The 15,966-nt window shown below is 40.9% G+C and overlaps 1 protein-coding gene across 1 annotated transcript in view; it reads left to right on the top strand.

Moving 5' to 3' along the window:
* Positions 1 to 2,871: 2,871 nt before the first annotated feature.
* The window catches only part of ADAM19 (ADAM metallopeptidase domain 19), a 73,646-nt gene continuing 60,551 nt past the window's right edge, over positions 2,872 to 15,966 (top strand). Inside the window, exons 1-2 of the mRNA XM_088133887.1 lie at positions 2,872 to 3,482; positions 7,243 to 7,322. Coding sequence (XP_087990013.1) covers positions 3,389 to 3,482; positions 7,243 to 7,322 — 174 coding nt within the window. The 5' untranslated portion in view covers positions 2,872 to 3,388. The remainder of the gene's footprint in view (positions 3,483 to 7,242; positions 7,323 to 15,966) is intronic.

The following is a 15,966-nucleotide window of genomic DNA, read 5'->3' as shown; positions in this document are numbered from 1 at the left end:
AAACCCAAAAGATTTATTACTGTATAGCTTTTGTGGGCTACAGCCCACAATGGCAGATGCCTGAAATACAACACTGATCATTCACAAAATAATAATTTCAGGACATTGAGAATAGGTCCTGATGTTCAGAATGAAAACTGAATTCTTCAAATGAATTTGCCATTTCTTTCTTCTCTTGATTTATTGGTTCTAACTCCAATGGTCAGTGGATCTCATATGTAAACTACTTTCAAAAATGTTTCCCATGCATTCCTTCCAACAAAATTTACTATGGCTTGTCTCCACAAAAAGAATGTACAGGCTTCTACAGTATATAAAAAAGGAAATCAATAAAACCCTTACAAAGTTGAATAGTAAATGAAGTATGTAGGCTTGTGTAGCCTCATACATTTTGTACAAAAGCATTTCACAAAGAGTTAAATTAATTTCTCTCCTAAGCCTTAAAATTAAAGACCCATCAATCTGGAGTAGTAAAACTTAGTTCTTTGCTTAGATAGTTGCCCATCTATTTTACAGATTAAAATCAGAGTTCCAAATGGATGAAATATGCTATTTGCTTCTGTTACATTCTATCTTTTCAGTTATCTATTACACTACAGTTGAGTTCTTGGGTCTCATTGAAATCAGTATGAAAAATTGGCCCAGGCTCAACTTAAAACCCATTGATTTTAACAGAAACCAAGTGAGAGCCTAACTCAAAGATGCTGGAAGGCATAGAATGAATTACAAGTCACTTCTGCAGCAGAAATTCCATTTTGCCAGCACATCCAGGATATTTGTCAGAGAGAAGGGGATGGAAAATTAAGCCCCAGGGAAAGCTCTTCTAGACTGAGGACATATTCATAATGTTGGCAGAACCAAAGGTCAGGCTTCCAATAGGAGCTCCAAGAAGCCATTTCCTGGTTTTCCCACTGAGTCACATCTCTCTACCAAACACCCACCATAAAATGACTGCACAGCACAGCTTCAATCAGCCTCCTATTGTCTCAACTGGTTCCTGGCCAGGTGGGCCATTTGAGATTGGTCTGCCCCTCTGAATCCAACTGGAAGATTGCTAGAGGATGATTCTCCACAGTTGTGGGCCCCTCATTTCCCCATTTCTCAAATGGCTTCTAAGAATTGTGCATGACAATAATGCCCTGTGATCCAAGGCATATTTAATTGCAATTTAAAATCACAGTCACTCAGCAGTTACATTACAACATGAATTTACTAGAAGAGTTTGGTTACTGAACCAGCCAGAAGAAGTATTCCCTTTTTTGGGGGGGGAGGGGTTGTTGTGGCCTTAAGGATGCCTTAAGGCCAGCAGCATCTGGAGGATCTTGCTGCTTTTGTCACCATGTTTTGGGGTCACACTGCAAGCTCCACCCTTTTTGGTTATTCATGTGATGTCATGATGGATGCAGAAAAGGGGCAACACTGCTTTAGACAGTCTGACTCCCTTTGCCATTCCCATGGGCACCACTGCTTAGGGCCCCATTAGGCAGCCATGCCTTGAGCCAGCAGACATGAAAGCCAGTTTAAATTGTGCTGCCCTCCTTGCTGATCCCCATTTTGCCTCAGGAACAAGGCCGCCAGTGGCTCTGTCCTTACTGCTTCAGTGAGGAAGAAGCCAAGGAAGGAAACTGGTGGGCCCCTGCTTTCCTTTCCTTTACACTGGGGGAACCTGCAAGCGGGAGAAACAACTACCAATTGGTCATCATAATGTGTGGGTGAGGTAGAAATGAGGAGGTATACAAGGGAGCTTAGAATGGCTAGATTAGCTACCTGTTGAGTCGCTCTGCACCATGATCTGTCAATCATTCCATTTCTGAACATTGGTTGAGTGTGCTTCTAAAAGAGACTAAACCTACACTCAAAAAAGCCCAGCCAGTTTGAAGTGGGAGAGAGCAATTGAAAACAAGCACACTCTCCTCTTGACTAGGGCATGTCAGTGCTTGCAGCCAGGGGCTGTGGCCAACAGGACCTGCAAATAGCCCGTGCAGTAGGTAAAAGGGAGTAGGAGTAGGCAAAAAAAGTGCTGTGCCCCCAAGGGATTAAAAACAGTAAAAAACATGGCCACACAAAATCCTTGTCAACAGAAGTAGCAGAAAACCTGGTGACAGAACCATCAACCACAGCAAACCACTTGCCTTTCTTTCCCAGTTTGGTGAGGGTGGGTCAACAGTGATATCATGGCGAATGGAGTGTTGTGACGCAAAGGCCAACCTTTTTTACATATGCCAAAGTGACTCTTTCTGCCATCTTGCTAACTTTGACCGACACAGTGTATGCTGCTGGCACTAGTCGTTTCTTTTAAATAAGTCTTTTCACTTAGAGTAGTGGGAACTTGGTCACTTAGAAAAAGGAAGTCAAATGCACAGATATAGTTGGAGAGGTACTTGGCCCAGAAACAGTATTATCTTGGAGTTGGGGTTGATCATATAAGAAGTATGGTTTAGACCAGTATTTCTCAACCTTAGCAACTTTAAGATGTGTGGACTTCAAATCCCAGAATTCCCCAGCTAGTGCTGGCTGGGGAATTCTGGGACTTGAAGCCTAAATTTGCTAAGGTTGTTGGTTTATACTGTGAACCAATGCTTTTCATGCCAGGCAGAACTTATCAGTTAAAATATAATCCCAAGGATGATTTCAGGATTTGGGGTTTCCCCACACCATTGACGTCCATGAAAAGGAAAATGGAGAAAAATATTATTGCAGATATTAGGAGAAATGAAGAAGAACGCCTGCCGTTCCCCCTCCTTCACCGGCGCCGCTTCTGGAATCCAGCAATATCTAGACTCGCCACCAGAGGGCGCACCCGAATGCCCCAAAGGGACATTCTGGCTACTGCGCATGCAGGCTCGCAATGCGGTCTCCTCCGGGAGGTCTGTGGAACGCGCGCGGCGCGTTGTCCGCAAGGTTGGAGCTGCTCGGGGCTGTTTGCTCGATTCGCATCTTATACAGTACTTTAGAATGAAGGCAGAAGGGGAAAGAACCACTGTCACGGATTTTAGAATCTGAAGGGGCTCCTTAAAAAGAAACTGGATGGACGTAAAAGATTGCACGCGTAGTCCATCGCGCCGTAGGCGTGGAGAAATAATAACCGCAGCAGGTTCTGATCAGTTTTAAAACGGGAGGTGAGAGGAAGTGGGGGAGAAGGGTTGGTTTTCTCGCTTGCATCTTTTGTGGTGCTTTCACATCATACGGTATTGATACCGGGAAGACCACCGACCAATGGGCGGAAGGATGGCTTCCCTCGTAGGCGGGCTTTAAAAATGGCCTTGAGTAGGCGCACGAATTCAAGGGGCTTGTGCCCAATGTCCTTGCAAACGCGGAGGCTAATAGTGGCGGAGCTGTCATTCTTCATCTCTTGGGCGATCCCTCTTCCCAGACCATTGGAAAGACGATGCTCAGGTTGACGGAAGGGGGGTTGGTTTATTCCATTGGCATCACCTTGCTTTGCCTAAGAGAGTTTACAGCCGAGGATTCAGGATGGACAGGTAAATGTTGGCGTCTCTGTGCAAGCTATAAATGCTGGTGTTACAATGGGGAAAAGCAATTACAGTGTTAGAGCTGCTAGGTTAGTTGCATCTGATCTATTCAAGTATAGCAACTTAGGTGTGAGTGTAAATATCCTCAGCATTTGAAGATTATGTATATGTTTTCTTTAAAAGGTACCATTTATTAAAGAAAAGGGAATTTAGCTGGAAATAAACACCTTCAGCTCTGGGGACTGGAACTAGTATGATATGTTAGCATTTCTGGTAAGAGGAAATATGAGGTGTGTGGTTAGTTTAGTTTTCATAATTGCATACTTACCTGGACTGCCTTTCCCCAGGTGCATCTACCTGGCCCACCAGAGTGGGGAGGCAGGGTATGTTGTGGGTCCCTTCAATAAGGGAGGTCCATCTAGTGGGGCCCAGAAAAAGGATCTTCTCCATGGTCCAATATCATTCCCCTGTAGATAAGACCGGCCCCCACCTTGATACTTTTCCGGAAGGCCCTGAAGACACAGTTTTGCCAGTGGGCCTGGGGACCCCAGGCTGATACGGAGCCAATCAAGTGGTTGATTTGATTGTGTTTGTTGCTGCCGGGGGGGGGGGGGGGTATTGGTTTTTATATTGGTTTTTATATTGGTTTTAATTCTGTAAGCCACCTGCAGTCACCACGTGTCAGTTGGGCAGCCGTATACATTTGTTTAATAAATAAATAAATAAAGCGCACATAAATAGCAGGTGTAGAACAGATTGAACAGGGGACCAGAATGGCTGTTTCCCTTCTCACTGTTCTGCTTTTATTGGTACTGTAATTGTTCTGCTCCCAAGAAGGTTTGATTCAGAAGCAATGCATTTGTTGGCAAAAGGATGTTCAACAAGTGTGCCCAGGAGAAATGGAATTGCAGAATTTTTTTTCCAGAACAACACCCACAACCTGGTGTCAGCAGAACCCAGAGGAATAGTGTATGGCAGCTGTAATTAAAAGTCACAGCCTCCAGTTGGACTAAGTGTAGAAGGTTTTAATTTTAGGTTAATTGGAAAGGCATAAGTACTCTTTAAAGCAGTGTTTCTCAACCATAGCAACTCTGAGATATGTGGACTTCAACTCCCAGAATTCCCCAGCCAGCATGCTGGCTGGGGAATTCTGGAAGTTGAAGTCCACATGTCTTAAAGTTGCCAAGGTTGAGAAACAGTGATTTAAACAGCCAACACAGGGTCTTAAAATGCCAATAGTACTTATGATGTTCTTTGAAAAATATACCCCAAAAATGAATCAAGTGAACAATCCATGCACTAGGTGGATTAGTTTCCCCCTTGATTTGGGAAGAGGAGGACAGCAGTTTGCCTGTTGTGCTTCATTTCACTGCAAGCAACTGGTATTGTGCACTATAACAGACATGCCACTTCCACTCTGGTCCCTGCTCTCCATGGCCATTTTTTTTAACATATTCCCTTCCCTCCCTTGAGAAGTTTTGACCCAAATGAAATGGAGCAGAGTTCTGCCACTTCCCCCATGTAGCCTAAGTGACGGGAAGAATTATACATATGGAGATGTTTCTTTTCCATCTGGTCTATTGTGGACCCATCCGATGGAAAAGTGTCAAGTATGAAAGGGAGTTAGTGCCAGGGACAGGGGGAGGGATCCTGCAAAAGGTCTATGAATGGAAACCACATGTCCTGAGTCCTGCCGTGGGTGGGAGGGGCAAAGAAGGAGAGGAATCCACCAATCAGGGCAATGGAAAACATGGTCACAACAGAACATCAGGCCCTGGCTGTGGGCAAAGCAGAGGAAGGGAAGAAGACAAAAGGGGGTTTCTTGAGCCAGCCTTGTTTCCAGCTAGTTTATTATGCACAGCAGTTGAGCAAGCTAAGGCTGTAGTATGGAAAAACTCACAGTCATGAAAAGTACCTATATTGCTGACAAGAAAATTGATGATTAAGTGAGCACTTTCAATTTTAATCAGATTTGTAAAATAACAATTTTGTATAATGAAATGAACTAAAATAGTTCAGGACTGCCATTCATTTCATGATCGAAATGGCGTGGTGGTCTGAAATTTAAGAGAAGGTCTAAAATGAAGTTGTTCAGATAAAATGAAATATACAGGCAAAATAAAAACCTGGAACTTCAGCGTTAAGGCATCTACAGCTAAAACAGGTACATGTTATTTTGGTACTGCACCTCATGGAAATTTTATGCCAATTTTCTTAGGTTAAACTCAATGAACTCATTAGCTAATTTATGGCAAATCTATCAACTTTTCTTTGCTGCCCCGTGTGTTAAATTCAAAGCCAACTTCTTTGAACTCTTTTTAAAGTGAGTTTTTAAAAAGACATAGAAAGAGAGAGAATCTTTAAAGTGCTAAACAAACATTTTGTCACATAACACACTTAGCATTTGATGAGGAGGAAGAATGGTCCCTGGAAGCATTTGGAAAGGAGCAAAGAGAAATACAGTTCTATTCCCACGGGATATATATTATACTCTGTAATGGCAAGCACCGTGGAGGACTTACAAAAAAAAAAAGATGTAAAGAATGGCATTTTTTGCAGGTGGGGGGGTAGGGGGAGTAGTCATAGCAGGTACACCTAAGTCATTTGCTGTGGTTTTGCAGCCTCATTTTTCCGGTCCTGGCTAGAATCCCCAGCCCAGGAAACAGACACGACTGCTTTATCCATTTGCTGAATATTGATATACAGGTAGTCCTCACTTACCAACCATTCACTCAGCAACCATTCAAAGTTACGATGGTTTGGGTGCTTGGCAACCAGTGCGTGTTTATGACTGTCGCAGCATCTCACTGTTACTTGATCACTCTTTGTGACCTTCCCAGCCAGCTTCCAACAAGCAAAGTCAATGGGGAAGCTGGCAGGAGGTCACAAGTTGTAGTCACGTGACATCACGCTTAATGACCTATAGTGATTCGCTTAATGACCACAACCAGACTGATGTTATAAGTTGGCATGGTCACGTGGCATTTCACTTAACCGCTGCACCTCTTAGCAATGGAGTTGCCAGTCTCAATTGCAGTTGGTAAGTGAGGACTACCTGTACCCAACAGCTTACACCTAAACATAGATTAAAAAAAAATACAGATCACTTTTTTTTTAAGTATACTATTTAACAATAAAGCTTATGCCCAGATGTGGAAGGATGGACAAGCAGCAAGGAAAGGCCCTGCATGTTTTCTCCCATTTGTACCTCCCCCCCGCCACTTCTCTTGGTTAGCCTTGGCTGCAGTTTCCTGCATATTTTGGCCCAGAACTGCTTGGGGTGGTCAGGGTAGGGTATAAGTAGTGTCAGTGCAAGAAATAGTAGAGCAAAGATACAGCTAAGACAAAATGCAGGTAGTCCCCGGGTTAAAAACGAGTTCCATTCCTAAGTCTGTCTTTAACTTGAATTTGTATGTAAGTTGAAACTTGTACTTATGAACGGGCTGCCTATTACTAAAAATGGCAGACAGCATTCTCCTTCCTCAAGCCGACAAACTGTTGAAGCCACACAATGTTTTCATGAACCACTGAAAACAGGCTGTATATTAAAAATGCGTGGCTTCAACAGTTCATGAAAACATTGCGTGGTTTCAGCGATTCATTGGCTCAAGGAAGAACGCCATCTGCCATTTTTAGTAATAGGCAGCCCGTTCGTAATTCATAAAGTAAAGTTATTACTGTCTTAATAGATCATGAATTATGGCTTTTTCTCTGATGACTTTTACAAGGTTCATAACAGATCTTTGAGCAGTTCCTTATATTTCCCCAGCAACGAGGAATGCAGTCACTCCCCAGATGCCCCATGAAATTATAATCCCTCAGTGGAAAGCAAGATCGGGCAATGACAAGGTAGGTTGCTAAATTACAATGACTAGTGAAGGCTCTGCTTTCTGATGACCCTTTCAGATACTCATTCTCCTCTTGATCTGATCAGTGCCAGGAATGGTTTACCTGTGACTGGTTGCTCAGTACTTGCAGTGAAGAACCCAAAACAATGTAGTGTGTGTGTGAGAGAGAGAGAGAAGGAGAAGATGCTCTGTAGCTTTTTGAATCAGTATATGGGAAGAAAATTAGAATTAAAGTTAAAATGAGTATTCTAGCTTGAGATTTGGATGCTCTGATACTAATAATTTCCTCTTCTACAGAAGGAACCAATCTTTGCTAAAACTTGCCTAAATCTTAAACATTTGTTCTCCTTCTTATGAGTTTCTACAGGGAGAGAGGGGTTAAAAAAATCAAGATGACACCTGCAGCTTTGCGTTTGAAGCCCCTCCTTTTTACGTTGTTGTGTATGTGACACATATAAAGAAAAAAAGCAGAGGTTGATCGTGCAGGTGCTTCCCCCATCTTGACTTTTTCAACCCTCCCTATGGATGTCCCTGTTCCTTCTGCTAGTAGCATGTATCAGATTCAGCTGAATCCAAAGTGAGTTGAATTGGAAGAGTTCAGAAGATGTCTGGATCAAAGCAGGGCTTCTGTAGATCAGACTGAATCTAAATCCTTTGTTAATGATGTAGAGGAACAGAAAGTATATTTCAAAATACTGGTCCATTTTTCTTCCAGTTCTTAAGCTAAGAAAAGCACCAAGATGAAGACCCAAACTAGCTAAATAACTTTAAACAGTTATTCATTCGTTGTCATTCTCCAGTTGCTGCACTTATGTTTCTGACATTTGGCAGATTATTGCCCGGATTATCAATGGAAAGAGAGCCTATTTAGTTATTAAAGTGTTGGAGTAAGATTGAAAAACCTAAGTTCTAGTCCTGCCTTAGGCACAAAGCCAGCCGGGTGTCCTCGGGCCAGTTCCTCCCTCTCAGCCCTAGGGAGAAGGCAACGGCAAGCCACTTCTGAAAACACTACCAAGAAAACTCCGTGGACTTGTCCATGTAGTCGTTAGGTGTCTGAATGACCAAAAGCCCAAAAAGAAAAAGCAAGCAAACGAAACAGTGAAAACAACACAAAGGGAAGATAAAGCAAATAAATTCTTTACAGCTATAAAAGTACTCTTGCACAATGTCTTCTAAATCTAATGAAGCAGGCTTGATCCTGTCACAAGTAATAAATATGCTGAAAAATCTAACTCAAACCCACTGAGAAATCATTAAAAAAAAGAATGACAGTTCTGTTTAAAAACAAAAACACAAAGTGTAAATGTGCCTGGCGCGCGCGCACACACACACAAATACACATGCATACATACATACATACACTCTGTTTTTCACATTCAGGTAGTCCTTGCTTAACAACTGCCCTGTTTAGCAACCATTTGAAGTTATGATGGCACTGAAAAAGTAACTTTAGGACTGATCCTTGCACTTATGACCATTGCAGTGTCTCCATGGTCACATTATCAAGATTTGGGCACTTTGCAACCAGTGGGCATTTATGACTGTCGCAGTGTCCAGTGGTCACATGATCACCATTTGTGTGCTTCACAGCCGGCTTCTGACAAGCAGAGTTAATGGAGAAGCCAGCAGTAAAATCGCTAGTTGTGATCATGGGATGTCTCGCTTAATGACCACGGTGGAAATGGGGTTGTAAGTTCATTGCAGTCACGTGATATCTTACTTAATGACTGCATTGCTTAGCAACAGAGTTGCGTGTCCCAATTATGGTCATTCAGTGAGGACTACCTGTATATATATGAAATTTGACAGGCATTCCTCTCATAATGGGCAAATTTAATCAGATTGTGTATGAGGGGGAAAAAGGTATTAATCATTCTTTCAATTTATATCCAACAGGCATTAGGAAGCTTCAGATTTCCAAATTGAAGATTTGGATTTGGCCTCCAGGGCAAGTCAGGTGACCTCTAAATAGGTCCAAATTTTATTTTCCCAAGTGGATTCTGGACCAAAATTGATAGTTGATGCATAGTCTTGGATTCAGCAAGTAACATCCCCAAGTTGAGATATTTTATAATGTACAATCCATCACTGGTAATGCCTTTATTGGAACCAACTGGTTATACTTGTTTTTAATATTTATGAGATAGTTTAGCAAATATACATAACTGCTATTGTGCAAATGAAGATGTTTTTAAAAACTGGGAAGTCTTTTGTTTATTAATAAATGTCTTGTGTGAGTTCCTTCTTGGTTCCTCTTGTTGCTTCCTCTTGCTTTACCTGGGATAATTTGTGAAAACATTTAGCCCAGAGTAATGTATTAGTTCTTTCAGTACTGGAGCCTTCAATGAAGAAGTCATTTCACAGCATGCTATGGGTTCTGAGAAGAAAAATGAAATTCCTTTATCAGTCTTTAGCACTTAAAAGACCATAATTCATATACATGCTTCACTTTGTGAAGTCATCCATTTTCATTGTGGATCAGAGAGGAACTATGCAATATGTTATGACCGTGTTAGATGGAACAATCACCTCTAAATTGCCCAAACTGCTACCAAAAGATAAAATTGTCTTTAAATTGCCAAAATCTCACGCAAGAGCATTAAAAATGTGTGAGGTTTTATATATATGGGAAGGATCACTGACATCTTGAAGGGTATTATTATGGTTGGTTGCACAGTCAGCCAGATGTTTAGACTGGATTTGGCATTTTTATCCACCTATCGAGTCCTTTCCAAGGACCTGGGATAGGCAGATGTTGTTTGATGGTGTTAAAGGTATGGTCGCATGATATAAGCTGTTCAAGTAAAGCTGCCTTTTGCAATTGACTGAGGGTGATTTTGTCAGGGCTGATGGTCTTCAAGTGGTGCTTCAGATGTTTTGGGATTGCACCTAAGGTGCCTATAACTATTGGTCATATCTTTGCTTTCTTTTGCCATAGTCATTCTGCTTCTATTTGCAGGTCTTTATATTTTGTGATTTTTTTCCAGATCTTTCTCTTCTCTTCTGCTGTCTCCAGATACTGCAATGTCCACCATCCAGACTTTTTTGTTTTTCTTATCAACAGTTGTTAAGTCTGGGGTGTTGTGTGGCAGGTGCTTGTCTGTCTGAATTCTAAAGTCCCAGAGCACTTTAGCTTCTTCATTTTCTATTACTTTGTCTGTTTTGTGGTCCCACCAGTTCTTGCTTGCAGGCCAATGGTATTTCTTACAGATATTCCAATGCACCATTGTTGCTACTTTGTCATGCTGTTGTTTGTACAATCTTCTTGCATCAGCTAACTAGGTGAATCACTGTTTCTTCAGCTTCTTTGGAGAGGCAGCATTTGCTGTCGGTTGCTGTCTTCTCAATTCTGGCTTTATATGCATTAGTTCTTAAGGCTTGGTCTTGTGCAGCCAGAATTAGCCTCTCTGTCTCTTTCTTCAACTTTCCTGCTCTCAGCCATTGCCAGATCTTGTTGTTGTTTGCTTTGCCTGCTAGTTTTTTTGGGCATGTAATACTTTGCCTTGTTATGTCTCTTTTCTATTCTTCATTTGGTCTTTCTTATAAGCCATGTTTCTTTGGTATTCAGTAAGCCTTCATGGTATACTAGCTTCAGTGCATCTTCTTTACTGTCCTTCAGATATTCTTCCAATGCCCTTTTTTCTTCTTCAACTGTCTGGTGTACTTATAACATTCCACACCCACCTGTATTCCTTGGTAAGTAGAGTCTGTCAACATTGCTGCATGGATGAAGGGCATGATTCATTGTCATTATTTTTCTGGTCTGCCTATCCAGGGTTTTAGTTCAGCTTGAGTCCAGTCCACTATTCCAGCTGTATATCTAATGACTGAAATTGCCCAGGTGTTAATCACATTGATGATATTTCCTCCACTGAGTTTGGACTTTAAGATCTTCTTCACTCTTCTGATGTATTCACTACTAACCTTCTTTACTTCAGTGTGTTTGATGTTGTTAGCCTGAAGGATGCCCAGATATTTGTAGTGATCTTCTTCATCCAGACTCTTGATGTTATGTAAGTAAGAGTTGTCCTTAAGTCGAACATTCTTAACCTGGGGATTGCCTGTATAGTAAAAATGATAGAAGCTTAAGATAGAAGGTATACTATTTACAGGATGAAATACAGGATAAAAATAGCAACACCTAGAGCTGTAGAGAAGTAGAAATAAGAAAATAAGACTTAAATCAAAAATAGGATAAAGAATAGAGTATATGGGCGATATATTTGCTTCATCAGAAAGCTAGTGCCTCAGTGAAGTCAATAATTTTCTTTTGAGAACATTTTAATGATAAAAGACTCTTAAGTGTAGAGATTGTTTCATCTCCTGCCTGAGTCTGTTACCATCCCCAGACTGAGCCAATGATTACAGGAGGTCTTATGCTTTATGCAGGATGATACTTATGTTCCCCTGCTCCCAACAGTCACCAACAAGACATACAGATAATATGCTTTGGGATGGCCTTTCTAACCATGGTCCCCAGACCAGTGGAGACACACCTTGATTGAGTCTCAAGGGATGCTTGTATACCCAGCAGTGGCGCCTCCAAAGTACATCCCTCCCCCAGTGCATGTTCATGGAACATGTAATGATGAGCGCATATCTGAGCAGCAGCCCCTCTCTCCTCTTTCTGTGAAATGCTTGTGATCAATTTAGAAATAATGATGGTTATAAATAGCATTGAACATTTATACAAAAAGTATAATTCCTCTTTCTGATGGAAAAACTGTTGACCAAAGATGATATTTGAAGCTTCTGCTATTGTACTTGGGGATCAGACAGTGTTTCACAAGAAAGAGGAAACAAATACAGATACATTCTAAAGGGGCAAGTTAATGGATAGGATGAAAATCACTTTTCCCAGGGGGAAAAATATAGTTTAGCTTCCACATTTTGAGAGGACTCTTATGAAGCTGAAGCCTAAGAGTTCTTCATCCAGACTCTTGATGTTATTTCCATTGGGCATCTTGATTCCTTCAGTTTTCACTATTTTCCCCTGTTGATAGTCAGGGTGGCACATTTGTCCAGTTCAAACTCCATTGTAATATCTTGGCTATATATTTGGACTGTGTTGAGCGGCGATTCCATTTCAATTATGTTTTTCCATACAGCTTCAGATCATCCATGTAAAGGAAGTGGGATAACCTGGCAGATGTTTTTGATGTTTGCTAAATGCGCTTTTTGCAAGTCTGGCATTTTTTCACTTATATTTTTTAAATGACATTTATCAAAGATAAAAACAATACATTGATGATAATACCATTAAAAAAAACCCTATATTGCAAGTCTGGTAGATAACCTGAGTCCAGCAGGGACATTGTCTCCTATGCCTAGTTCAAGACCGTTAAAGGAAACCTTGAAAAACATGAAGTTTGTATCTGTGCCATTTAATTGGTCATATTGCTTTTCCCAGTTATTATTTATTCATCACATTATTTTATAAACCACTTCTCATACTTGTGCATCCAAAGCCACTTCTTAGCCATCTAATCTCATTAGACAAGGTGATTGCCCAGACTACACACAGAGATAACAGCCGAATCTTGTTTAAGGAACTGATTTTATATACAAGACTCTGATAGTATGAATTAGTAGTACTGATTGGATTCAATCTCTCTTAGTTTTCTGTTGCTCCAGGCCTCAGGCCAATGTTGAGAATTCTTTCAGTCCCAACCCAGTTATTTCCTACAGAAAAACAAAACTCTGGTCTGAGATCATTCAGTTGTCAACCTCCACTGTATGGCAGCACCAGCAGAAATGCAGGGAACCCAGGCAGAATGTTATTTCCTTCTCTGTGCGTGTGGAAGTGTGTTTTGGTTGAGACATCTGGGAAGGGGTTTCATTTGTGACCAAATCCTGCACTGTAAAGGAATGGGAAGGATGTGGTAGCCTTGTGTCTCATGCAGGAAAGAGTATTGTTATTCTGTTTTTGTTTTTTCTTGAGTTCAGAGTCATTAAATAGATTGCCTAACAAAGGCATTGCATGGGGAACCATCAAGCTGGGAACTCAGTCTACCTCTTTATCCTGGGGGTAAGCGAGACATCTGTGCAGCCTGATTAACTTAAAGGAAGAAAAAAAACATGCTGAATTTATCCAACTGAGAGCGGGAGCCAGTGCTGCCAATTTGCAGGGTCAATTTTTATATATCTCCTCTTTCCACATGACGATATTTTTAGCATTCTCCATGAATCTGACTGAATGTAAATTGAAAGAAATTCTAAGAGGAAAAAAATCCTGGTGGGTAGAACAGAGAGTTCTTCCATGGTGTTAATTTTAAGGACTCCAAAGGGCATTGTGAATGCCCCTTCTTTCATTCTGCACTGTAATGTACAGTAACCTCTCTAGCAATTTGTCTTCCCTTGCTTCAGTTAAATCACAAGAAAAGGAGCAACACATATAGAGTTTTGGTGTCTTGGGAAGTGTGAATCAAGACAGTCTACAATTGAAAAATGCAAATATTATAACTGAGGGAAAGAATAGCAACAGCAACCACACAGACATATAATACCCTTTAAAATGAAGTAGAAAACATGAGCATCTTTTATGAGGGTGGAAACACTTCCAAGGGTTTGGAAGTGTTTGATATTGGCACAATATTGATGAAAATGAACCAAACAACCCAAAACAGTTGGAGGTTAAATAAAGAGAACATAAAGAAGCTAAAATTGCCAACCAGTATTCTAGTTTATCCAAACAGAGGAGGTCTCCTCTAGTGTGTTAGCTCTGATAAAAACAAAAAACCCAACGGCTTTGTAGGAGGAGAGGATTTTGGCGTGGCTGGAAAGCTCATTGCATAATTAGAGGAATGTAGGTAACAGATCTTTAAAATTAAAACAGACATTTTCTTTCACAGCTTATGAGATTGTGTGTATGAGGTGGGATCACAGAGAGCTAGTGGGGTTTAGTGGTCTAAGGCTTAGAGGTTGGACTAGGACCAGGGAAGTCCAGACTGTTATCCACCCTCAGCCAAAGAAGCCTACTAGGTGACTTTGGGCCAACTGTTCTCTCTTAGCCCAACTCTCCTCATATGGTTGTAGTTGTGGAAAAGCAGGAGGAAGGAGTACCACCTGAAATTCCTGGAGGAAAGATAAGATTTTTATTTATTTATTATTAAATTTGTATGCCGCCCATCTCCCCCAATAGGTGACTCTGGGTGGCTCACAATTAAAAATCAAAAGCCCATAAACAATTAAAATACCCCATAAATAATTAAATTACTCAATCTGTAAAAATCCACTATAAATTTATATAAACAAAGAATAAATAAGTAATAGATGGATGGATAGACAGATATCAGGGTAGAAAAGAGAATGCAGAATACAAAAATAGAAGCTGCAGTGTCCTGTAAGTAGAGTGTCCTACTAAGAGAGACTACAGGGGACAGATGGGTGTAGTTACACAAAACAGTGAAGGTGAGAGCAATGATTTAATGATATAACCTGGGTTACAGGAGTGCAAATTGCTCATTTTTTCCCCTGTTCATTGACAATTTGGATTCATTATGTCCAATACATATGCTGGCAAGGATATGCAGAGGAAGGAGACAATGGCTTGTTATTTTGTTCACATAGTTGTTGCAATGCCCTTATTTGGTTCCTCAGTTCATAGTTGACAGTTCATACAAAATATCACTCTTAATTAGCCAACTTCCCCACAGATGTAGCAAGAACTATTATCTTTTTTTTTCAGAACCTGCTTCCAGTAACTGTCACAGTGTGTGCCCACATTAACTTTTTAATATAGACAAGTTTTGCCTATATTGCTTGGCATGTTGTGTGTCCATGTACTGAGATTTTTCATATTTTTATGCCACTTGAGCATTAGATTAAACAGCAGTGAAGGAAGAATCAGTTTGGGGCAAGATTAGAAAATGGGTGTACCAAAAAGCCACCTTTTTTTCTGGCAATATAATTTTAAATTAGGATAGTTTAAGGATCTGTGGAAATGTTGGTGGTAATTAGAGAAAAGGAAATTCTTCAAATGGCAACATCTGAAACTAAGATGTTTTAACAGTCTCTTGAAGATATTGAGTGGTATGTCAAGGGAAGGATTAGACCAGACATTATTCCTGAATATGACAAAGGTGGTTTGAAAATGCTTGGTGACATTTCAAGGGGCCCACTTGCTATACGAGGGCCATTTGGTTTGCCCTCTTTTTCCAGAAGCCACCGATTCATCAAACTGGTATCAACTGGTGCACATGCAGAATCGTAGAGTTGAAGGGGGCCACTTAGACTATCATGTCCTATTGTCTGCTCAGTAAAGCAATCCAGACTGAAATGTCTCCAACGAATAACTACCTAGTCTCCACTTCAATACATCTGGTGAAGGGGAACCTGCCACCTCTCTGAGTAATTGATTCCACTGCCAAAATACTTGCACACTTAGGAAGGATCTTGCACATTTGGTCAGAATCTGTAATGCTACAACTAGCATGGTTGTAGCTAGGATAGCTCTGCCTGGCCATGATTCCTGTATCTTCAACCTGTGCATTCAGTACAGTTGAGCTGGAATGCAGGAGCTGAATTTTAATTCCATGTTCATCAGTGTTGAGTCCAAAAATCAGTTTCTCACTATTTTTCTTTGTTTTTATTGTAGTTCAGTTTGCAAGCACAGTGTAGGTTAGTGAATTTGCAGTATAGTATCA

Source organism: Python bivittatus, unplaced genomic scaffold (assembly GCF_059951505.1).
Source record: "Python bivittatus isolate LINGU-HERP-01145 unplaced genomic scaffold, Pbiv_v1 ctg000080_np1212, whole genome shotgun sequence".
In the NCBI taxonomy this organism is placed as follows: domain Eukaryota; kingdom Metazoa; phylum Chordata; class Lepidosauria; order Squamata; family Pythonidae; genus Python; species Python bivittatus.
The sequence above is the reverse complement of the archived record's forward strand: the minus strand, read 5'-3'. Positions and strand labels throughout refer to the sequence as shown.